The sequence below is a fragment of the Lagenorhynchus albirostris genome, chromosome 4 (assembly GCF_949774975.1).
Source record: "Lagenorhynchus albirostris chromosome 4, mLagAlb1.1, whole genome shotgun sequence".
Classification (NCBI taxonomy): domain Eukaryota; kingdom Metazoa; phylum Chordata; class Mammalia; order Artiodactyla; family Delphinidae; genus Lagenorhynchus; species Lagenorhynchus albirostris.
The window spans coordinates 84895254-84920308 of NC_083098.1; the positions used below are offsets into that span (position 1 = coordinate 84895254).

The 25055-nt window shown below is 36.6% G+C and overlaps 1 protein-coding gene across 7 annotated transcripts in view; it reads right to left on the reverse strand.

Annotated features, from left to right (window-relative positions):
• The window catches only part of WDR19 (WD repeat domain 19), an 84303-nt gene that overhangs the window by 45210 nt on the left and 14038 nt on the right, over positions 1 to 25055 (reverse strand). For 6 of the 7 annotated variants that reach the window (XR_009540359.1, XR_009540360.1, XM_060148338.1 and 3 more), the window contains 10 exons: positions 24850 to 24965; positions 21277 to 21357; positions 19993 to 20105; positions 19547 to 19720; positions 14430 to 14500; positions 13797 to 13969; positions 13599 to 13713; positions 12626 to 12732; positions 11354 to 11476; positions 1605 to 1754 (listed from right to left, as the gene is read on the reverse strand). Coding sequence is in view for 5 of the 7 variants with exons in the window: in XM_060148338.1 (XP_060004321.1) it covers positions 1605 to 1754; positions 11354 to 11476; positions 12626 to 12732; positions 13599 to 13713; positions 13797 to 13969; positions 14430 to 14500; positions 19547 to 19720; positions 19993 to 20105; positions 21277 to 21357; positions 24850 to 24965 (1223 nt within the window). In the remaining 2 variants the exon portion in view is untranslated. Of the gene's footprint in view, positions 1 to 1604; positions 1755 to 11353; positions 11477 to 12625; positions 12733 to 13598; positions 13714 to 13796; positions 13970 to 14429; positions 14501 to 19546; positions 19721 to 19992; positions 20106 to 21276; positions 21358 to 23785; positions 23858 to 24849; positions 24966 to 25055 lie in introns of those variants that run through there. The other variant, XM_060148339.1, reaches the window with a different exon arrangement.

Below are 25055 nucleotides of genomic sequence, written 5' to 3' on the forward strand. Positions count from 1 at the left end.
GAAGTTCACACCCAACCCCATGTTGGGTTAGGGAGGGGCTAGGCCCTCGTGGAGTCATTCTTTTGTGCGGATTTGTTTCACCAGGGTTTTTGTTTTTAACTTAGCTGAGTTTCAGGTTAGACTTGGAAAAGGGATTGGGGATGAGCAGCAACAGGTGACAAAATTCTGGAATGTGAGGGTTTTAAGTTGTGATAAAGAGGTAAAGAGGGCAGAGCTTTAACTAACCCCTGCTAAATAGCTACTCTATGCCTGATAATATGTTTGGAAAAATCAGCTCACTGAAACCTCATCCCAACCCCAGGAAGGAGGTCACATTAGCCTCTTTGACAGAAATTATCAAGGAAAGGAGAACTGTAAAAGGAGAAAGAAAAAAGCATCAACTTGTTCGGGACAGGCCTTACCCCTGGCCCTTCTCCGAGCCGTCAGACCCCACTTCTCACTCTCAGTCCTGTCAGATGCCCGCTGCACCCTGCTACCCTCTTGTGTACCCTGTCTAAAGAGCAGACTCCACCTGGGGTGAACCCACATAGGAAGCAAGGCAGCTTAACTCCGTATACCCTGTTCCAGAAAGGAAATCTCTACAGATTGAATTTCCTTATTAAGTAGAGGGAACGCAAGGTCATCTTTTTATTTAGGTCATTTTTCCTCATTTGTTTTGTGATAGAGAAATGGGCTGAATAAGAACTAGAATATTAGGAATTTGGCATAAATAATTCAGACACCCATGGAAACCTGTTACATTTGTCAAAGAAAGAAAAGAGAAAGAAAAAAAATGAAGGGAAGATAAAGAAAGGAAGGGAGGAGAGGAAGAGAGAGACAGAAATGGAAGGAAGAAAGTCTTTATATCTAGGAGAGTGTATTGTGAGGGGAGAGCTGTCTTCATTGAATCATGTCTTCGCTGTGGTGAAGCACAGACGCCTAGGGAACAGTTATTAAGGGTCGGTCCAAGAGCAGCTGTAGGCTGTGTGAACTGCGACCAGCAACATACAAATCATTAACTGGATATCAAAAATAAATGAAAAATTCAAGTATAGTAGATGATGTAAAAACACAACATCTCCTTTATCTAAATCTATTCTCAAAAAAGTTAAGGATGTTTAAAAGTAAGAGTAACTAAGTCTAAAAATGGGTTCATCTGTTTTCAATCACCTAATACAAAAATACCTTTCCTTTATGTTCAGGATCTTTAAGGGAAGAGGGAAATCAACTGAGGTGGACAAAAAGGACAGAGAACACTCCTTGCCCTCTGAAGCTACTGCATTTCTAGAGAGAAAACTCATGTACCTGAAGATACACTGTAATACTGTGCAGTAAATAAGGTTAAAAATGGTGCAGAATATAACAACTATTCTTTCCACTAAAAAATCTCTCTGAAGATTTTTAACACTGAGAAATGGCAAAATAATGGAAAAACTTTTCTTGATGTAAATAGTCATGAAAACGGATCACAAACATGATATCACAAACATGATAACAAAGTACTACAATCCTTGGCAAGGTTTAAGAGAAAATGATCTTATATATGGAATATATTTTAAAAACACTTTTTTCTTCATATGTTGCATTTTTTAAAGACAAGCATTTGAAAACTTTTCTTGACTTACTGGACAGTAGACATATCCATCACTTTTTTCATCAATGAAAACTAATCTGGTCCCATTTGGGTCAGGAAAAATCTTTTTCACACTGACAGGATGTCGATAATCATTAACAAATTGCCAATCTTCAATGTAGAAATACTGAATGACACCAGTCTAAAAAAATACAGTCATAGAAATAAAAGGTTGTCAAGAAGATACAGACTTTCAGCATTTATGTTAAACATATTTCCTAACTTAAAGGAAAAAAATGTCATATTTTTGATCAAGGAAGAATTTAAGAATAATATTTACTATATGAGCCAAGTACAGACCCAAGAAAATAAGTAAAATGAAAATGCACATGTGATTAAACAGTCTATTAATTCTAACATTCTTAGTGATATTAAAGCTTAATTGATTTTTCAGATTTTCCACTTGCAAGAAATACCCTTATTGTTTAAGAGTGACTTTCAAGTCATGTTACTTTAAATATTTTTACTGTTAATTAATAGATAAATTAGAAAATTAAGTTTAAAATAAAAAATAAACCAAAACCCACCAGATACAATCAATTGTAGTTCTATATGTTAGCAAAGAACATGTAGACATCAAAATTTTAAAATATATCATTTACAATCACTCAAAAAAATTAAATACTTAGGTGTAAATTCAACAAAGCATGCATAGGATTTGTGCGCTGAAAACTAAAAAACTCTAATGAAAGAATTAAAGAACATCTGAATAAGTGAAAAGGTGTACTGTATTCATGGATTGGTGTCATAGTAAACATGTTACTTCTCCTGAACTTATATATAAGTTTAATATAATTCCAACAAAAATCTCAACAAGATTTTTTTGTAGACGCAGACAAGATTATTCTAAAATTTATATGGACCGGCAAAGGAACTACAATAGCTAAAACAGTTTTGAAAAAATATAGTGGGAAAATTAGTATATTAAATTTCAAGACTTTTTTTTTATAGCTACAGCCATCAAGATTCTGTAGTATTGGTGGAGGGATAGACACATAGATCATTGGAATACACCAGAAAAGCCATATTATTTGTTACCAGGGATTAAGGATGAGGTGGGGGCAGGAGGAAAGTGGATGTGGAGATAAAACAGCAACATGAAGGATCCTTGTAGTGACAGAATTGTTCTGTATCTTGACTATTAATGTCAACACCCTGGTTGTGATATGCAATGTAATATTACCATTGGGGGAAACTAGGAAAAGGGTTTATTAAGATCTCTCTGTATTGTTTCTTACAATTTCATGTGAATCTATGATGATCTCAAAATAAAAAGTTTAATTGAAATAAAAACATAATAATATCTTAGATTTCTATTCAGGCCAAGATGGAATAACAGACGTGATTTAACTTTCCCACCCAAAATGACCAAAAATAACAGACAAAATACATGAAAAAACAGTTTTTAAGATATTGGAATAAGGCAACAAAGGACAGTGATCTCTGAGTGATGGGAAACAAACAAGGTAAGTCCTGTGAATGCTCCAGCTTTCGCCTTGAGAGAGTTTTCAAGCCATGGCAAAGGGAGGGAAAATGCAGGTGGAGCGTGATTCCCCGAGGTGAGGAGATAGAGCTGAGAATCCAGTGGGGGCAAGGAAGGAGGCGGCTAGACTTTGTAGGGTATAGTACCATAGAGGAGAAAGCTGCACTGAGAGAGAACCTTGGAGCTCTTCAGAGGGTCTACCTTGAGTCTTCAGCAGAGAACTAATCACTGCATAAATACGAGAAAACTGCTGAAGCCAGGAAAAAGAACCATCCAAAAGGATGAGCGTGAATAGTGACTGGCACTCACACAGGACAGGGAAGAGTGACTGTTCCCAATAGCCAGATTGGAAAACATAATTCATGGGATGTATTCAGGAAGATCTCGCCTCAAAAGTGGGAAGTAATCAGCTGTAGACTAAGCAGTATTTCACATCTACCTAACAAATCACAAAATCAGACTCAAAAGGGTCAAACTGTTTCCAAGCAAATTAACTGCATCCCAGAACAGAGCTGAAGAGTATTTTTAGGAATACAAAAACATCCAGCACCCCAAAAGGTAAAAGTACCATGAGTGCAAAGAAATAGGAAAACATAACCCATATTAAGGAGAATAACTGATCAATCAAAACTGACCCAGATATTAGAATTAGCAGACAATGTAACTACAACAGTTAATATCACTGCATGGCATATGTTTAAAAAGGTAACCAGAGACATGGAAGATACAAAAACAGACTCTAATATATCTTCTGCAGGTGAGCTACCATGTCTGAAATGAAAAATATGATGGATGAAACTACTGGCAGATTAAACATGACAGAAAAAAAGGCTAGTGACCTTGAAATAGAGCAGTAGAAATTATCCAAAATGAAACTGAGAAAAAAATAAAAAAATTTAAAGAGCATCAACTGCGGGATAATTTAAAGTGGTTTAATATATGTATAATTGGAGTTTCTGAAATTGGAATGCAAACAGAGGGAGAAAAAAATATTTGAAGAAATAACGGTTGAAAATATTCCAAATTTTATTAAAACTATAAACCCTTGGATTCAACAACCTCAAGCACAAGAAATATGAAGAAACTTACATCAAGACAGATCACAATCAACTTGCTCAAAACCAGTGATAAAGTATTAAAAGAAGCCAGAGGAAAAAGACAGCTTACACACAGAGGAACAAAGATAAAGATGACCGATTTCTCATTAGAAATAATGCAGGCCAGAAGACAGAGGAGCAACATCTTTAAAGTACTGAAAGAAAAAACTGTCAACCTACAATTCTATATCTAGCAAAAATAGTTTTCAAAAATGCAGGTGAAATAAAGATGTTTTCAGACACGAAAGCAAAAGAATTCATCACCAGCAGACCAGCACTACAAAGAGTGATAAAGGAAGTCCTTTACTGGAAGGAAAATGATACCAGCTGGAACTATGGATCCACATAATAGAATGAAGGGCACCAAAAATGGTAACTATATGGAGAAATATATAAGATATTTTTAATTATGTAAATCTCTTAATTGGTTGTTTAAACAAAACTAATATCAGTGTATTATGGGGTTTATGACACCTGCAAAAGTAAAATGTATGACAGCAACAGCAGAGGTAGGAGGGGACACATACTATTCTAATAAATGAACTTATACTATTCTCTATAGCTTATAAAGTATAATGTCACTTGAAGGTAGCCTGTGATAAATTAAGGATGTATACTACAAAACCTAAAACAACCACTAAAATAAGAGTTGTAGCTAATAAGGTCAATGAATAAGATAAAATTGAATAGTAAAAAATACACAATCCAAAAGAAGAGGAAAAAGGCAACAAAGAAGAGATGGGACAAATAGAAAACAAATAGCGAGATGGTAGATCAAACCTAAACACAGAGATAATCTCATTAAATTCAAAAGTCTAAACAACATAATTGGACTTCCCTGGTGGCGCAGTGGTTAAGGATCCACCTGCCAATGCAGGGGACATGGGTTCAAGCCCTGGTCCAGGAAGATCCCACATGCTGTGGTGCAACTAAGCCCATGTGCCACAACTACTGAGCCTGAGTTCTAGGGCCCGCGAGCCACAACTACTGAGCCCATGTGCAACAAATACTGAAGGCCGCACGCCTAGAGCCCATGCTCTGCAACAAGAGAAGCCACCGCAATGAGGAGCCCGCACACTGCAACGAAGAATAGCCCCCACTCGCTGCAGCTAGAGAAAGCCCACGTACAGCAACAAAGATCCAACACAGCCAAAAATAAATAAATAAATAAATTTATAAAAAAATAAACACTGTAATTAAAAGGCAGAGTTTGTCAAATTGTGAGAATTAATATGGCGCCTACAAGAAAAATATTTTACATATAAAGACACAAATGGTTAAAAATAAAAGAATGGAAAAATATATACCAGGGTAACATTCTAAAAAACTAGAATGGCTATATTAATATCAGGCAAAATCAATTCCAGAGCAAAGACTATTGCCAGGGATAAAAAGGGTCATTTCAAAATGATAAAGGGGCTAATTTATGAAGAGAACATAACCATCCTAAATGGTTATGTACCTAATAACAGAGCTTCAATACACATAAAAAAAAACTGACAGAACTGCAAAGAGAAATAGACAAATCCACAATTGTAATCTGAGTTTTCAATACCATTTTCTCAATAATTGACAGAACAAGTATATATAAAGTTGCAGAAGTCTTGAACATCATCAACCACCTTGATCTGACATTCTAGAACAGCATATCCTTTCCAAATACACAAAAACATTTACCAAGATAGATCACACTCTGTACCATAAATTAAGTCCCACAAATTTAAAAGGATTCAAGTCATACAAAGTATGTTCACTGACCATAACAGAACTAAATCAGAAACCAATAACAGAAAGATCTCTGTAAAATCTCGATTGTTAGAAAACTAAACACCGGACTTCTAAATAACCCATGAATCAGAGAAGAAATTAAAAGAGAAATTGTAAAACATTTTGAACTGAATAAAAATAAAACACAACATATCAGAATTTGCGGGATGTTGCTAAGATAGTACTTAGGGGAAAATGTCTAGCACTAAGGGAGTATATTAGAAAAGAATTGTCTCAACTCAATGAACTCAGCTTCCATCTTAAGAAACTAGAAAAAGAACAAATTAAAGCCAAAATAAGCAGGAGAAAGGAAATAAAGATCAGAGCAGAAATCAATGAAACAGAAAACAGAAAACAACAGAGAAAAATCAATGAAACAAAAAAGTTGTATTCTCCTAAAAGATTGATAAAACAAAACTGATAAACCTCCAGGCACACCAATCAGGAAAAATGACACAAATTACCCAAATCAGGAAAGAAACAGGTGATATTACTACAGAGTCTACAAATATTTAAAAGGATAATAAGGAATATTATGAATAATTTTATGCCTATACATTTGATAATTTAGATAAATGGACAAATCCCTTGAAAAACACAAACTACCAAAGCTCACTCATGGAAAAAACAGATAACCCAAATATTTTGATATTGATTATAGGAATTAAATTTATAGTTTAAAACCTTCCCATAAAAAAACTCCAGGCCTAGAAGGCTTCGTAGGAAAACAGCTCCACCATGGCACCTGGCTACTTTGCAATGCCACAGAGTCAAGGCTCAACTGTAGTCTGACCCATGTCTTGGCAGAATCCTCTGTTATCTTACAAGGAACATGGTGAGATGGGCACTCTTGTGAAAATCTGTCACTGAGTCATTTCTCATCCACCTCTCTGTCTTGTGGGAGACTTCCATGAGGAATTTCTCAGCTGCTTCCCTGGTTCCAATGATGTCCAATTCATCTTGGATTGTCCAATTCATCTTCCTTAGTGTATAGCTGCAGAGTATAAACTGCTTAGTTGTAGCAGAGTTGAGTCCTCCACCACAGAGTACATAGAAGAGCATCTGACCCCTTCGGTTTGGTATTATCCTGTGGCACTAAGGATGTGGGGAGCTCTAATAACATGATCTTGCCTTTGCTGTATACATCTATTTGGGACTGCTTCCTCCTTACCAGCTGAATCTATGGAATTGCAGCAAGCCAACCTAGCAGGTACTACTCAACTGCTGCTAGGAATTGCTTGATCACCCAGTAGGCTTCACTGGCACATTCTTTCAAACATTTAAGCAAAAAACAAACAAAAAACAAAACAAAACACTAATTCTAATCAACCCTTCCAGAAAATTGAAGATGACTAACTCATTCTATGATCATTACCCTGAAACTAAAATCAGACAAAGGCATCACAGGAAAAGAAAACAGCAGACCAATGTACCTCATGTATGTAGATATAAAGATTTGAAATAAAACTTTAGTAAATGAATTCAACAATGTATAAAAAGAAGAATACATCATGATCAAGCGGGGATTATCCCAGGAATGCTGGGTTGGCTTAACACTAGAAAATTAATTAACATAATCCACAAATTATAAACAAACTAAAAAAGAAAACCCATGTGATCATTTCGATAGATGGAGAAAAAGCATTTGATAAAATCCAACATCCACAGAAATTCTTAGTAAACTAGGAATAGAAGAAAACTTCTTCAACCTGATAACAGGAATCTGTAAAAGACCTACAGCTCACATCATACTTAATGGTCAAGAACAAGACGAAGACATCTACTCTCATTGCTTCTATCCAACAATATATTGGAATAGAAGGCAGACTGAAAAGGAAGAAGTAAAACTATCTTTATTAGCAGATGACATGATCATCTATATAGAAAATCCAATGGAATCTACCAAAAAAAACGCTACTAGAACTAGTGAGTTTAGTTAGGTTTCAGGATACAAGATGAATATACAAAAGTCAGTTGCATGTCTATATGCTAGAAATGAGTAATCAGAAATCGAAATAAAAAAGCAATACCATGTATAGGAGTACCCAAAATACGAAATACTTAGGTATAAATCTGAAACAAGATGTGAAAGACCTGTACACAGAAAACTCCAAAACACTGCTAAGAGAAATTAAAGAAAATCTAAATAAATGAAGATATATATCTTGTTCCTTGGTGGGAAAACTCAATATTGTTACGATGGCAGTTGATCTGTAAGTTCAACAATGATCCCAATAAAAATACCAGCAGGCTTTTTGTAAAACTGGACAAACTTATTGTAAAATTTAACTGGGAATACAAAAAACTGAGAATAGCCAAAACAACTTTGAAAGGGAAACACAAAAGTTAGAGGGCTAACACTACCTGATTTCAAGACTTATTATAAAGCTACAGTAATCAAAACACTGTGATACTGATGTAAAGACATAAACAGATCAAGAGAATGAACAGAGAGTCCAGAAAAAGATCTGTGCATTTATGGACAATTGATTTTTGACAAAAGTACAAAATCGACTCAACAGAATAATAGTGTTTTCAACAAATGTTGCTGGAACAACCGAATAGCTATATGCAGGGGAAAAAAACCCACAACACTTTGATCCATATCTCACAGCATAAACAAAAATTAACTCAAAATGGATCAGACCTCAATGTAAAACATGAAAGTTGAAAGCTTCTAGAAGAAAACATAAGAGAAAAACTTTGTGACCTTGGGTTAGGCAAAAATTTGTTCGATATGACACCCAAAGCACAACCTATAAAAAAATTAATTGATAAACTGGACCTGGTCAAAATTTTTTAAATTCTCCTCTTTGAAAGACACTGTTAAGAGACTGAAAAGACAACTCACACACTGGGTGGAAAATACTTGCGAAGCACATATCCGATAAAGGACCTGAATCTAAATTGTGTGAAGAACCGTCAAAGCTCAATAAGAAAACAAACAATCCAATTAAGAAATGGTCAAGGGCAAAAAAAAAAAAAAGAAATGGTCAAGGGCTTCCCTGGTGGCACAGTTGTTAAGAATTCGCCTGCCAATGCAGGGCACACAGGTTCAAGCCCTGGTCTGAGAAGATCCCACATGCCACGGAGCAACTAAGCCCGTGTGCCACAACTACTGAGCCTGCACTCTAGAGACCGCAAACCACAACTACTGAGCCCATGTGCAACAACTACTGAAGCCTGCGTGCCTAGAGCCTGTGCTCTGCAACGAGAAGCCCATGCACCACAACGAAGAGTCACCCCTGCTCGCTGCAACTACAGAAAGTCTGCGCGTAGCAACAAAGACCCAATGCAGCCAAAAATAAATAAATTAATTAAAAAAAAAAGAAATGGTCAAAAAACTTGGACACTTCACCAAAGATATACAGCTAGCAAATAAGCATATGAAGAGATGTTCTACATCATTAGTCCGTTAGTGAAATGCAAATTAAAATCATAATGAGGTATTGCTACACACTTATTAGAGTGGCTAAAATGTAAAAGACCAATCATATCAAGTGTTAGTGAGGATGTAGAGGAATTGGAGCACTCATACACTGTTGATGGGAATGTAAAATGGTACAACCAATTAATTTAGAAAAGAGTCTGTCAGTTTCTTAAAAGGTTAAACATACACTTGCGATATGACATATCATTCTACTTCTAGGCATTTATCCAAGAGAAAAGAAAGCATATGTCTATACAAAGACTTGAACACAAATTTGTTTATAGCAGCTTTATTTGTAAATATTCCAAACTGGAAGTAACACCAATGTCCGTCCATAGGTTCATGGATAAGCAAATTATGATATATGCATACTGTGGAATACTACCCAGCAAGAAAAAGGAATGAACTATTGACACACACACCAACATGGATGAATCTCAAAATAACTATACTGAGCCAGACAAAAGGAGTGCCTACTATATGATTCCATTTATATACAACTCTAGAAAAGACAAACTCATTTATAGTGACAGAAAGCACTGAGTGGGGAGGGATGGGAAGACGGAATCATAAAGGGTCATTAGAAAACTTTTGGGGGTGATGAATATGTTCACTATTTTGATTAAGTTGATGGTGTTTTCACAGGATATACATATGTCAAAACTTATCAAATTATAGACTATCTATAGTGTGGTTTATTGTATAACAATTATACTTCAATAAAGCTGCTAAAAACCCCCGATATTTTCAGAATCACTCAAGAATGAGATATTTTATAGGAAAAAAAGATTTTGTAACTGTGTGTGGTGATGGATGTTAACTAGAGGGTTACCATTTTGCAATATGTACAAAGACTGAATCATTATGGTGCACACCTGAAACTAATATAATGTTATATGTCAATTATACCTCAATAAAAAAAAGAAACTGAGATAGAGATAAATGCTACGTTATTGGCAGATTACCACACTTTGAGTTCTTACTTCACAATGCTGTGTGGCACAGTGGGAAGAGTAGATTTTCCATCAGAAAATCTTGCTTGTTAAGTCCACCTCTACTACAAACTTACTAACTTCTCAATCTTCAGTATCCTTATCTCTAAAACTTTTCTGCTTATATATTTATGACTATATTTACTACTTATTTACCATATCATTTACCACTTTACCTGATACATGAAACCTACCCTACTTGTGTATATAGCTCAAAGACTCATTATTTTAGGTCAAAATTAAATTTAAAAAGTCTCTCGTCTGGCAATAATCATGTTTTAAAATATGCTCGGTTTAAAAAACAGTATGAGAAAATGGAACCTTTGAAACAGTGAATAATTGTTTTCTAATGTGGAAAACAATGCTTTTTTTTTTAGACCAACTTCACTGAATTCTTCTAGAGACTAAGCAAGGTAAGAGGTATGATATGCTTTGAAAAACTCTGAAAACTTTTTACAAATATAAGATGCTATTACTAAACTATGTTTTATGTATATGTGGCTAACGTAATATTTAGGAGTACAGGGTATTGGTGGTTCAAAAGACAAAAAATTGAAGTGGGATTCTCAATATTCAAGTAATTTTAATTAAATGCCCACTAAATGTAGGCACTGGAGAGCTAAAGTTGAATGACGTGTTTTACATTTGTCATCAAATTAAATCCTTAAAGCATCTAGATAAGGAAAATGAGGCTGGGAGTGTCAAGCAGGAAGCAGCAAGTAAGAGAGCTAGTATTTGAGCCCAGATTGTCCAGACTCCAAAGCCGTTGTGCCATCAAAATTGCTATAGTTACAAAAGCACTTGACACTGGCAAATCACACCACCTATGTGCGCTACATAAGTATATAATGTTTGTAATTGCACATATGATATCTATATAATAGATGTATATAAACACATATATAATAAACAAATTACAAGGTAAAAATGAGAAATTCCCCCATGTCCTATATTAAGGAAGACAATACGTACATCTGTGCCATAGATGAGGAAATCACCAGTTAAGGCATGACATAAAATACGGCACTTATCATCCACTCCTGGGAAAAGTCGAGTCTCACGTTCTTCTTGAGTATCCAACATTTCACTTTCTATCTAAAACATAAAGAATAATAGTGGATCATAGATTTATCTGAATAAACCTGGTTTGCAACATCTAAGGGGTAGGGGAGAGTCTTTTTCTTAAGTTCAGCTAAACATTCAGACTCACCAAACTATCACAGACCAGTTTACTCAAAAAGATATCAGGAAGGAACCCAGCTTGCCAGCAGGGCGCATTAAACAACCCTTTTAATGGGAATAGTCTCCGCAGCAGGCTCTGCAATTGCTAGTAGCTAGTATCTTTGGCTTCCCAGAAGCAAAGAGCCAAGAAACAGATGTGGGAGATGCCCTGGTTGAGGAGTCCCATATTTCAGGGGCCAATATCTCTTGAGCAACTCAACAGGCACAGTTTCAAGATCCCCACAAGTGACATGCCCAAATACATGGGTCAGTGCATTCCAGGAAGCCAGACGTATGGCATTCCCATCAGTTTTTACAATTTACTTATAGTTCCTCCTAGATGTAGTCTACACAGTCATTTTTACCATAAGCAATGTTGTGAGTAGCACAGCTGAAACTCTGTCAGGTTTCATGGGAACAGAGCTTGGGAGTCAACTGAACAGCTCGTGCAGAAGGGCAAGGAGTTCTGTTAATCCTTTATCCACATCTGGCTTTCTAGCTAGTCTGTCATATGGTTGCTTCTTTATTTTTTTTATTTTTTTAAAATAAATCTTTATTTTAGAATGCTTTTAGATTTTCAGAAAAGGTGTGAAGATAGTAGAGTTCTCATATACCCCACACCTGGTTTCCCCTATCATTGACACGTTACATGAGTATGGTACGTTTATTACAAATAATAACGAATATCGATACATCATTTATAACATAACTCCATACGTTATTCAGATTTCCTAGTTTTTACCCTAATGCTGTTTTTTGTTTGTTTTTTTTAACATCTTTATTGGAGTATCATTGCTTTACAATGGTGTGTTAGTTTCTGCTGTATAACAAAGTGAATCAGCTGTACATATACATTTATCCCCATATCCCCTCCCTCTTGTGCTCCCTCCAATCCTCCCTATCCCACCCCTCTAGGTGGTCACAAAGCATATGGTCGCTTCTTGACCAAAGTTCTTGATAATAAAACATTAGGCTGTTCATCACTTACCTGAGCAGGCCTCAGGACATCAAAATTATACTTACCAAATGTAACTGGACTTTGCCTTCAAAAAGTGCAGCTGCATAGTCAGAATGAAGGCAAACGCTGGCTACTGTCCCCAGATATTCCACATCTTTCAATTTTTTAACAGCTGCAGCAATTAAAACAAAACCAAACACATTAAAATATAAATAAAATGATCTAATTAATGATTTGCAAATAAGTTTTAAACGTGTGCCTTTGCAAGAATATTCCGAACCTATAATTTTTATTTTAGCCATTCTAAAGAAAATCTTAGTTGCCATATAAATTTGCCTTCAGGAATTTCATAGTGGTTCACACGAAACAAAGTAATGTAAAATAAAATCACATGCAAAACAACCAAAAATTAAACCTTAGTGACAATAAGCTTAATAGAACATCTAAGGATAATTCTCAGGTTGGCTCTGTTCCTGAGGGATATCTGACCTCCAGTGGGGAAAGGGGTGGAGAGGAGGAAGGACGGGAAGAAAAAGCAAGGCTCCCTTCAGATGCTAATGGTCATTTTTCGAAGAATAAAGTGGGGGAGGGAATCAACATTTACTAAGTACCCACCAGACCAAGAAGTGCCTAAGAAAGACCGTGTGCAAAAGCAGATCACACATTTTACTTCATTTAATTTTCCTCATAAGTAGAAGAATCCTCATTTTCCAGATAAGTAAACCAAGGCTCAGAGGGGTAAAGAATTTGTCTACAGGCACCCAGCTAAAAGGGGCAGAAGGGAATTTGAACCCAGGGCCCAATTCTAAAGATCACACTCTGCCCCGCTATACCATGGTGTCTTCACAACAAAGGTAAAGAATAAAACCTTTCCAAATATTATGCAAATTTTTTAGAAGATTTGCAAAACCATTTAAGCTAAGAAAGGGATGTCTGAAGAAAAAGAGTGAAAGACTTGGTCTTAAAAGAAACTATCAGTGCTTCCCAAATAAAAACAAATTATATGCCAGATAAGAAAACAACTGGATTTAGACTTGCCGTTCTCTCCAAGGACATAAAACCAAGCTCGATTATTCATTCCCACAGCCAGATGATAAAGCCCTACTGCTACAAAGTTGGGTTCCACATCCACAGAAACTGTGACTGGTAGCTCCTATAATAGAGAAAAATAACAGTAGTTACCCGTTGAAACTGTTTTGATTTTATTAATAAATAAAAGTAACAGCATTTTCATACTCCTTCAACAGGGTTGGCTATGGTGACTTCAAGGAGGGAGGTGAGATATGCAATCCTGGTGCTGCAGGCATCCCCGAGGACAGGGAGCTTGGTCAGGAAAACATGGAGCGATCCCCTCTGGGTAGACAGTGCCAGCAACTGACCATCATCTGTCCAGGACAAGGTGCCCAACCCTGAAATAATGGACATAATAAAGGATTATTCAAAAACAGAGATACTGTTGCAGGCAAACAAGCAACTCTCCTCACTTAAGCTGCCAGAAGCATAAAAATCTTCAAATTTTAAAAATAGTTTAGTCTTTATTTAGACTAGGACATTCATCATGGATTGACTTATGGACATGAGCCCTGATTCATTCAACACTGGCTCAGAGGGAAGGTATGTAGGAATTTAGTTTTTGCAACTGGATTTGGGATAAAATGCACTAGAAATCTTTGAATCAAAGTGGACTTATATGCTTCTATTCAAGGAGTATGACTCAACATAATTACTGAAATAAGGAGGCTATCTTAGGGAACTCTAGTGAAAGGTGTTAATTTTATTCCTCCTATAATTAATGCAAACCATACAGTGACACATTACTCTCTGTAATCGAAATGATAAAATGTCATTCTGCTACAGAAAAATCAGTACCTTTATTTTCATCATCCAGGTTGATTATAGCATACATGTCTTTTAATTCTGCCAAGTCATGGATTTTAATGCTGAAAAAAAAAATGTCCTTTAAATATGACCACTAAGTTAAATTGTTTTTCTTCACAAACAATTATAAGCTATGGAACAGGTCTGTGCTCTTCAAAAGAAGGAGGATCCACTGGGTTAAGGTAAGAAAATATTAAATTTTCTATATTTAATTATATTTTATCCTTTAAATTTTTGTTTGTTTGTTGAGTTGTGGGGTAGGGTTGTGCCCTAGTTCTCTAATCTAAAGTTTCAGGAACAAGGAGGTTTAAGTTATCCTGAAAAAAAGTTTGAGTAGGAAAACATTCCCCGAGCAGTATTGATTACTGCAAGCTGAAACAGGTTTCTCTTTGCAATGTGTCCTCCCCCCCGCCCCGCCCACCCCAAGAGCTCTTTCCTACAAAAAGAAGTGACATATAATAGAAAGAGCATTCAATTTGGAATCACAAGGCCTAGGTGGAAAGCTCTGAAAAATGCAGGCATAATGTTACTTCATGGGGTTATTGGGAAGAGTAAGTATGCTAATGTGAATGAAAGCTGTGTAGCAGGATGTTGGGACCCAACGGTTGCAACATTTCTTTCTTCCTGTCTCCCTTCCCCTCTCCTTCCTTCTTCCCTCCCACTGTTTCCCACTTATATATTTTTCCTTTCATTTAAAACATTAAATGTTTTCATTTAATTAAACTTTTAATTTTGATATAATTATAGGTCCACATGTGGTTGTAAGAAGTAACAGAGAGATTCTGTGTAACTTTTACCTTTTTCCCCAATGGTAACACCTTGAAAAACTATAGTATAATATCATAATCAGCATGTTGACATTGATAAAACCCATGAATCTTATTCAGATGTCCCTGGTCTTACTTGTACTGTGTGTGTGTGTGTGTGTGTGTGTGTGTGTGTGTGTGTGTGTGTGTGTGTGTGTGTGTGTGTGTGTGTGTGTGTGTGTGTGTGTGTGTGGTGTGTGTGTGTGTACATATATCCACTCTTTTTTAGGTTCTTTTCCCATATAGGTCATTACAGAATATTGAGTCGAGTTCCCTGTGCTATACAGTAGGTCCTTATTATCTATTTTATATATAGTAGTATGTATATGTCAATCCCAGTCTCCCAATTTATCCCTTCCCTCCCTTCCCCCCTGGTAACCATAGGTTTGTTTTCTACATTTGTGACTATTTCTGTTTTGTAAGTAAGTTTATTTGCACCATTTTTTTAGTTTCCACATATAAGCAATATCATATTTGTCTCTCTGTCTGACTTATTCACTCAATATGACAATCTCTAGGTCCATCCATATTGCTGCAAATGGCATTATTTTGTTCTTTTTTTATGCCTGAGTAATATTCTATTGTATATATGTACCACATCTTCTTTATCCACTCCTCTGTCAATGGACATTTAGGTTGCTTCCATGTCTTGGCCATTGTAAATAATGCTGCAATGAACATTGGGGTGCACGTATCTTTTCGACCAACAGTGTAGGAGGGTTCCCTTTTCTCCACACCCTCTCCAACATTTATTGCTTGTAGATTTTTTTGATGATGGCCAATCTGACTGGTATGAGGTGATACCCCATTATAGTTTTGATTTGCATTTCTCTAATAATTAATGATGTTGAGCATCTTTTCATGTGCTTTTTGGCCATCTGCATGTCTTCTTTAGAGAAATGTTTATTTAGATCTTCTGCCCATTTTTTGATTGGGTTGTGTTCCCTATCTTCTAAGTTGTCAAATTTCTGAGTATAAAGTTGTTTGTAGTATTCCTTTCTCCTTTTTTTTTTTTTTTTTTTTTTTTTTTGCGTTATGTGGGCCTCTCACCGTCGTGGCCTCTCTCGTTGCGGAGCACAGGCTCCGGACGTGCTGGCTCAGCGGCCATGGCTTATGGGCCTAGCCGCTCCACGGCATGTGGGATCTTCCCGGACCGGGGCACAAACCCGTGTCCCCTGCATTGGCAGGTGGACTCTCAACCACTGCACCACCAGGGAAGCCCTCCTTTCTCCTTTTAATGGTTTTCAGGTCTGTAGTGATACCTCTATTTCACTCCTGATATTGGTGATTTGTGTCTTCTATTTTTGTCATCCTTGCTAGAGATTTATCAATTTCTTTCAAAAATTCTAGCTTTTTAATTAATTTTTTTCCTACTTTTTAATTTTCAATTTCTGCTCTTTATTACTTTCTTCCTTCTGCTCTGGGCCTATTTTGCTCTTCTTTTTCTAGTTTCTTGAGGTAGGAACTTAGCTAATTGATTTGAAATCTTTTCTTTCCTGTGTATGAATTTATACTATAAATTTTTCTTCTCAGAAATGCTTTAGCTGACTCTCATATATTTTGATATGTTGCATTTCCATTTTCACTAAGTTCTATGTATTTTTTAATTTGCTTTGAGATTTACTCTTTGACCCAAGAGTTATTTGGAAGTAGGCTGTCTACTTTCCAAGTGTTTAGAGAATTTCTTGTTGTCTTTCTGCTACTGATTTCAAGCATGATTACATGATGGTTAGAGAACACATTTTGTATGATTTCAATTTCAATTTGCTGAGGTTTGTTTCATGGTCCAGGATATGGTCTACCTTGGTGAATGTTCCATGGGTGCTTGGAAAAAATGTGTATTCTGTTGTTGTTGGGTGGAGTGTTCTGTAGATGGCTGCTAGGTCTGGTTGGTTTACAACACAGTCCAAGTCTGTTGAGAGTTTAGCTAAGCTACACCATGATGTAGCTGCCCTGGCATCTACTTTGGCCACATGGCTTGCAGGGACCTTAAACTAACACTAGTCCTTCCTGCACAGGCATGCCCTACATAGCAGCCCACAGTCACAAGCAAATGTAAGTTCCTTATGTGACTTCACCAACAGTCCTTGTGACCAACAGCCTCCCCTGCCTGGAGACCTACCCAGCTATTTACCATTACTGTTGCTTTTCTTTTATTCTTGATGTTCCAAATTTCCTTGTCATCTGTTTTCTTCTATCTGAAGAACTTCCTTCAGCAATTCTTTTAGAGGAGGTCCACGGGCAGTAAATTCTCTTCATTCTCCTTCATCTGAGGATGTCTTTATTTCATCTTCATTACTGATGGATATTTTTACTGGATATAGAGAGAGGTTTGGTTAACAATTCTTTTCTTTCAGCACTTTAAGAATGTTGTGAGTTTCCTTCTGGCCTCTATGGTTTATGGTGAGAAATCTGCTATCATTCAAAATGTTCTCTGGCTGCTTTCAAAATCTTTTCTTTGCCTTTAGCTTTTAGCAGTTTGATTATGATGTGTCTGGGCCTAGATTTCTTTGGATTTACCCTTTTGGGGTTTGCTGAGCTTATATAATATATAGGTTTATGTCTTTTGCCAAATGTGAGAGTTTCCGGCCATTATTTCTGAGATTCTTAAGACATAAGTGTTAGACTTTTGGTAGTTTCACAGGTCCCTGAGGCTCTGCTCATTTTTCTCTTTTCCAATCTTTTTTTCCTCTGGGTCTGAATGGATATTTCTATTGCTCTACCTTCAACTTCACCAACTCTTTTACTCTGTGATTTCCATGCTGGTATTACATACACTGCATTAATATTATTTTTTCAGTCCTAGAATTTCCATTTGGTTCTTCTTTATAGGCTCTATTTCTTTCCTGAGACTGTTCCCATGTGTTTTGAGAATGCTAGCCCTTACTTCTTGGAGCATTTTTATAATAGCTGCTATGTGCATCATCTTGGCATTGGTGTCTTTTGATTGCCATTTCTCAAGTGAGTTGAAATTTTCCTGATTCTTCATATGTCAAGTAATTTGGGGTTATATTCTGGACATTCTGAATATTATGTTATGAGACTCTGTCTTGATTAAATCCCACAGAGAAGGTTACTTTTTTTTTTTCTTTTTTTAAGCAGGCAATCAGCCCAGTTGGGTTCAGGCCACACATTTTAACCAGCCTTCTGTGGGTTATGATTTCAACGTCAGTTCCACTTCCAAAGCCTTTGTAGTGGTACTCGGATATGTCCCTGTATGCCCTACTCTTTGGCCAGTATAGGACATGGGCTATGATCTATCCCTTATTTCACTTCTCAAAGTCTTTGGTATGTGTTTAGGATGTGATACACACACACAGCTCAGGGATGAACCTGGGAGTTCATAAATATCTTTACAAGGTTGCTTTCCAGAGTTTCTCCTTCTCCAGGACTTCCCTGGTATATTCTGGTTCCCTGGGGCTCCCCTTTTTGGTCTTCCAGCAGGAAAGCTGGGGCTCTAGTTGCTCTGCTCTGCCTTGTACCTCCTACAACTGTGCCTGCAGCCAAGAAGTGAGAGGACAGAGAGAAAAATAAATAACAAGGGTATGCCCCACCTTCTCGGGACCACAGCTCCTCCAATTGGAGAGGAAGGTTACCCTCCATCAGGGTTTTAGGTGCCTGTGGGTCCTTTCTGTCACTGCCATGGTGAGACTGCTTGGTGGCTGGGGCATGAGAGAACAAAGAAAGAAAAAAAAAAGAAAATTGGGGGATTTCCCCAACTTTCTCTGAGTGTTAGGAGTTCTCTTTCCTGCAACTTGAGCCAGAACTAAAGGGCTTCTCTCAGAGTTCTCTCTCTCTGCCCAGTGCTTACATCCAGGGTCCAGGTTTCAGGCTGCCTTGAGTCCTGGTTGAGAGAGACCAGAAGACAAATGGGAGACTCACCGCTGGCTAAGTGATACTTCAGACGCCGGCCTTCTTCTCCAATCTGCCTGCTACTATTTACTTTTCAGAGTCCTTTAATAGCTGTTCCACGGATTCTGTTCAGGTTTTATGGCTGTATTCAGTGAGAGTGACAGGGTGGAGTGTGCTTACTCCATGTTACCCAGAAGTGCCTATTTTATTTTTAAGATTGATTTTCAAGCATACTCCATTTCAGGTTTTGTATTTAGTACGCATTTAGTATTTTAGGTATTACCCCGAGTGTTAAAGGCAGAGGTAAAGGCATGTTAGGAATTTTCAACTGCAAACGTATTTTAACAGTGCAACTATGGTTGACAGATTCACATTAGTTAACAATGTCTTGCTGAATCTCTTGAATATTCCTTATATAAGCTTTCCTGGGAATATGTGAATATAACTTACCAGTTATCACCACATGTAGCAGCTTTGTTAAGGGTCTGTGATACTGCAATACTGGTTAGACTATCTTTATGGTCACGAGCCTGAAATATCTCTTGACCGATCTCTCGAATATGAGTGGAAATGACCACAAAAATTCCACGTGAAAAACCAATCAAGATGTAGCCATCACCATACCTATAGCAACGAAGGCAATAATACAGTAAAAAGGAAGATTATCATTTGCAATACAGTAAATAAGCAAATACCTTAAAACTAAGGAATTAGAGAATATAAGTTATCAAGGGCCTATTTGTCAGATAATATACTAGGTAGTTCCACATAATAAATCATAGACTATAATCCAGAAAATATTACATAGTGAAGTGAAAATGCTACAGACAAAAATTAAATATAATTAGTAAGGGAAAACACAGGGGTATCCTTCTGTAATGAGCTTTTGTACATACCAACTATAGCAGACAATGTTGCCATAGCGCTGCTGAAACTCCAGATCAATTGGGCTATCTGGTTCATTCAGATTAAAAAGAAACAAAGTTTTCTTGCCAACCACTACACTTATCTGCCAGAAAAGAAAAGAGATTATGAAATGAATTACTCAGCACTTCATGAAAAGACTAATAAGCAAATCCAAAGAGCATAAACCTAATTTAGAAAAACAATGAGCCAAATTTAGCGTGTTAAATGTTATAATTAGTAAGGTAACAGTGTGACTAACTCAAAACATTTGTAACATTTTACTAATATACAGTCTGGAAAGGATCCTTGGCTTCACATATATGCAATACACCCTTGGAGGTACACTAAAATAGCTCGATGGAATAACCTTTTACAATTCTCTGTACCTCTAATATGAGTCCTGTGCAGTACAGGAAGGTAGGTCTGACATAGTTCCATTGAAACTGAATTCATATCCAGAGTATAGAGAGTCTTCTATCCTAAGGCCATCTGATTTTGATTTGGGGCTATCTGGGATTACAGGTCCACACCTGTGTGGATAATCTAGCTCGGCTTTTTATATCATCACTCTTCCCATCACCAGCAGGGCACTGGTCAGTGTGGCTAGACTACTATCCCGCTGTTACAAGTTGGTACTTAACTATAATTCTCAGTTGAGGGTCTAACTGTGTTGGGGAGAGAAAAGAGTGCATTACTTATTTGGGCTTATTAAGGGTAATGGATATATATATGTAAAGAGAAACACTTTGATATATTTCCTTGATTCTAAGACGCTACCAGTTAGGAGTTATTATCATTTTAATAATAGCTTTTTGAGAAATAAAGGAACATTACTTCATTAAACATATTCTTGTTGATTGTGAAAATCATCTGGATTTCAGAATGTTAAAATGTGGCAGGAAAAACAATGTAAGGTATTAAAAAAATAAAACTGTAATTTCCAGAGCTCTGGTCCCCACATCTGATAGAGTGAAAATTTAAAAAAAGATAGAGAAATCAATACTCTTGCTTTTCAAGGTGCCCCCACTGTTTTTGCTACCATAAGAACAAGAAGAGCAGCAAGTGTAACAGGTAACTGTCCTCACTTGCTGTGATATTAGGTGGCAGCAGAAAAAACATTTAGGCCTGAGAAACTGGGGCCTGCATTGGTTTAATAAGTGAAGGACTATAATTTATTTATCACTATAGATTCTGAACCATACTAGAAAAGGAGACAGAATATCCTAAAAAATTACCAAAATAATTTGGGCCTGGATTTGATTTAGAACTCTTACCGTGCTTTCAGCAGTGGAGGTTCGGTCATCAGTCTTCATCATGGAAAACTGCATGTTGCCAGGCTCCGATCTCACTGGTGTCTGCAAGGGTGAAAATATTATCACTATGAATAAACCCCAAACTCAAATTCATTCTATTACTAAAACAGGTAACTTGCTTTCATTTCTGTTACAGGTTGGACTAACAACCTGAAAATCCTACTGCTACAAACTTCTAGAAATTCTGGATGAAACTGAACACGTATCTTATTAAATGGCTAAGATAAGCTTGAAAGAAGGTTAGCAGATTTCCAGGGACCATAAGCAAAGATCAAATTGAAAACCAAAGTGTGTGCAGAAACTGATGCTGCAGATATCCAGAGCAGCAGCTGGTAAAGGGAGACAATAAGGAAGCCCATTTGGCTCAAGCTGGGCTTTGGGTCAGAAAAAATTCTTTTAAAATCAAAGACTTTCCCTCCTATGCTCATTGTGGTCTAAGGTCCAAAGTTATACTTTGAGTGGTCTAGAAACTCCCTGCAGTGTTTGGCCAAAACGAATCTAAATCCTCTTCAAAGGCTGCAAAAAACTTCCACAGTCAAGCCCTGCTGGAGATGAGCTCACAATTCAAAATGAGAAAACTCAGAAACAAACAATGGATCAAGAGGAAGAGTCACCAGATCTAAAAAGAACAGAATTATCAGAAAGATATCATAAATACATTTAAAATGGCTAAAAACATAAAAGGACTCATAAATATAAGAAAAGACAACACTTTCTTTAAAAGTCCAGGCAGATTTTAAAAAGAACTACAAAGTACTTTCTACAAATAAAAAGTAGAGCCATTAAAATAAAGACTCAATGGGATGGACAGAAGATTAGACAAATTTGAAGAAAGAATAAGTTAACTGATTTGAGGAAATTATCCTGAAGATTGCAAAGAGTGACAAAAAGAAACTATGAAAGAGAGATCAAGAGATATAAGAAGATCCAACATATGTCTAACAGTTGCTCTGGAAAGACAGAATAGAAAGGGCGAGAGGTGAATTTCAAAGAGATAATGACTAAGAACTTTCCAGGATTGATGAAAGACAGCAATCTTCAGATTCAGGAAGCAAGACAAGTCCTCAGCAGGATAAATAAAGATAAATCCACACAAGTTACAATGGAGTGCTCTGCAGAATAGCCAAGTCAAAGCAACGCAGAGAAAATACCAGACAAAACAATACTTATAACGTATGTTTTGTTTACTGCATCATAACTTAAGTAGTATGCCAAATTCTGGAAGCATACTTCTTGGGGATTAAAAATGGGAAATAGTTGTCTTGTATGTTTATAATGGCTCAGTGGTAGTGGCTTCCTTGGATGTTATGTGTGGAAAAGTATTCTAAGGTCTTGATTCAGTGAAGAAAAAAAATGCCAACATCTACTGATGATGTGTGATATGGATACAAGAGGCGGGACCTGTAGCATTCTAATTCTAAAGGACTCCAACATAGACGGACCAAAATTACAAGGTTTCTAGAAACTATTTTTTACAGTAATGCTATATATATATATATTAACATCTCTATTGTAATGTCATATTAACCTTCCTTAAGAACAACTGTAAGCATGCTATGGTCTGCTCAACATGATTGAGTTACTTCTATCTCACTTTCAAAGCTTTCCAGATACAAGAACCAACTTTCTTCTTCAGACTTATCTTCTATAAATTCTCAAAGTCCAAATCTTCAGTCAGTCCAGTCTGGAATAAGCCATGAACAAGCTGTAATAAGTTTTTCCTCTTATCTTTGTTCTGTTCTGCTTGGAGTGAATGACAACAACTGCTAAATGTCTTACAATACCCATTAAAACAAGTTTTAGCAGGGCACATGATCACCTAGGTAGACTAAATTTGCAGCTTCCCTGGCAGCAGCAAGGTGTGACCATATAACTAGGTTCTGGTCAAATGATATGAATGGAAATTATGACTGCATCTTCCAGATTAGGTCGTTCACAAATTTCTTGCACCCCACTTCTCTTTTTTCCTTGCCTGGGGCTGAAATGAGGTGCTGGTATGCTTGCTTTAACCATGTACATGAGGGCAAAACACCCTAGAAAATGGCAGAACAATAAGATGGAAGGAAGGGAGGGGAAGGAAGGGAGGGGAAGGAAGGAAGGGGGAATTTATACAACCTTGAGAAGCAGAGATACATAGATGACATGCTTACCCCTCTCTGTTTTATGAGAAAAAAAAGAGGAAAAACCACCCAAACTACCATATTCTTAGAGTCCTTGTAATTTTGGGTCTTGTTGTTACAATAGTTTAGCCTATACCCTGACTGATTTAGATCATCTTTTCTCTTACAGATTCACAATCCAACTTTCATTTATCTCCTCTATCTCACAAATGTTATAGGACTTGTAAGCTATATCACACAATTTGATAATCATATAAGATGATATATGTTTTATCATGATTAGTTTTCTCTTCTTGAGAGTAGGGGGCCTATGGTGGGCAGCCTCTAAGATGGTCTGGAATGATCCTCACCTCCTGGTGTTCATGCCTTTGTATAATCCCCATCCCGGCCCCTCAGTGTAGGCTGCACCTAGTGACTCACCTCTAGAGAACAGAATACAGCAAAAATAATTTTGAGATCAGGTTATTTATTAACGATTGCAGCTTAAGTCTTGAATGACTATTCTCACTCTCTTGCCAGCTGCTTTGTTGTGGTCCCCAGTCAGGCCTTCAGATAAGACTGCAGTTCAGACTGATAAAATGATTGCAGCCTCATGAGAGACCCTGAGGCAGAAGCACCCAGCTTAGCTGCAGCTGGATTCCTCATCCACAAAAACTGCAAAGCAATGTTTGTTGTTTTAAACTGCTAAGTTTTGGGAGTAATTTATTATGCAGCAATAGATAGTTAATATAGGGCCATATTTCTTATTTCTTCTGTAGTCATATTTCATATTTCTTCTATAGTACATAGCACAGTGCCATGTAACTAGCAGGTATTCAAAGCACGTCAATATTGCTCTAGAAGTAATAAATCATAAGCCAAGTCATCCAAAGTGAAATTTTGCCACTGGTGAGCTTCTATAGCTATGGGTAATACAAATTCCCTTGAGAGGAGCCTCTGAAGATCTAATCAATCTTGGGAAATTTGAACATCAGTAAAATCTAATCCTAAAATTAAATTTAATTAGAATTAGTTTGGAAGCAATTTAACATATCAGCTAAAGGAGCAGGCTTTAGAATCAGGCAGTTGATTACATTACCTGACTCTGAGTCCAGTTGTTAACATTTATGCCGTAAAATACATATATAAAATAAGAGTTATTTCACAAGTATACTGTTTGACTATAACCACAGAACCGATAATCCATGCTAATAACTAGCCAATGGGAAATGTACAAAGGAGGATATTTGGATAAAGTATTCATATTAAAGAAAAATGTCCTAATACATTAAAAAAATTTGATGTTTAGAATGTGAAGTTATTGTATACATATCTCACATAGAGATTTTTAAATTTTATAGGTCTGTTTGATAGACAAACTCTGTTTTGGAAGAAAATTTGAATATAGCAGACCAAAGAGATGTTACTGTATTACCTGTCTTATTGTGTCACCTTCTTGATTACTAACTGTAATCATTTTATCTTCACCACCTAAAGCAAGCATGTTTTCTGCATTCCAACATCCACATGTGATTCTCTTAGTATGCTTTCCTGAAAAAGAGATGTACATATTGATTTCTCAAAAAAAATTTTAGATATCCATGATGTTAATCTGAAAGTTTAGGTAATATACTATGGAAA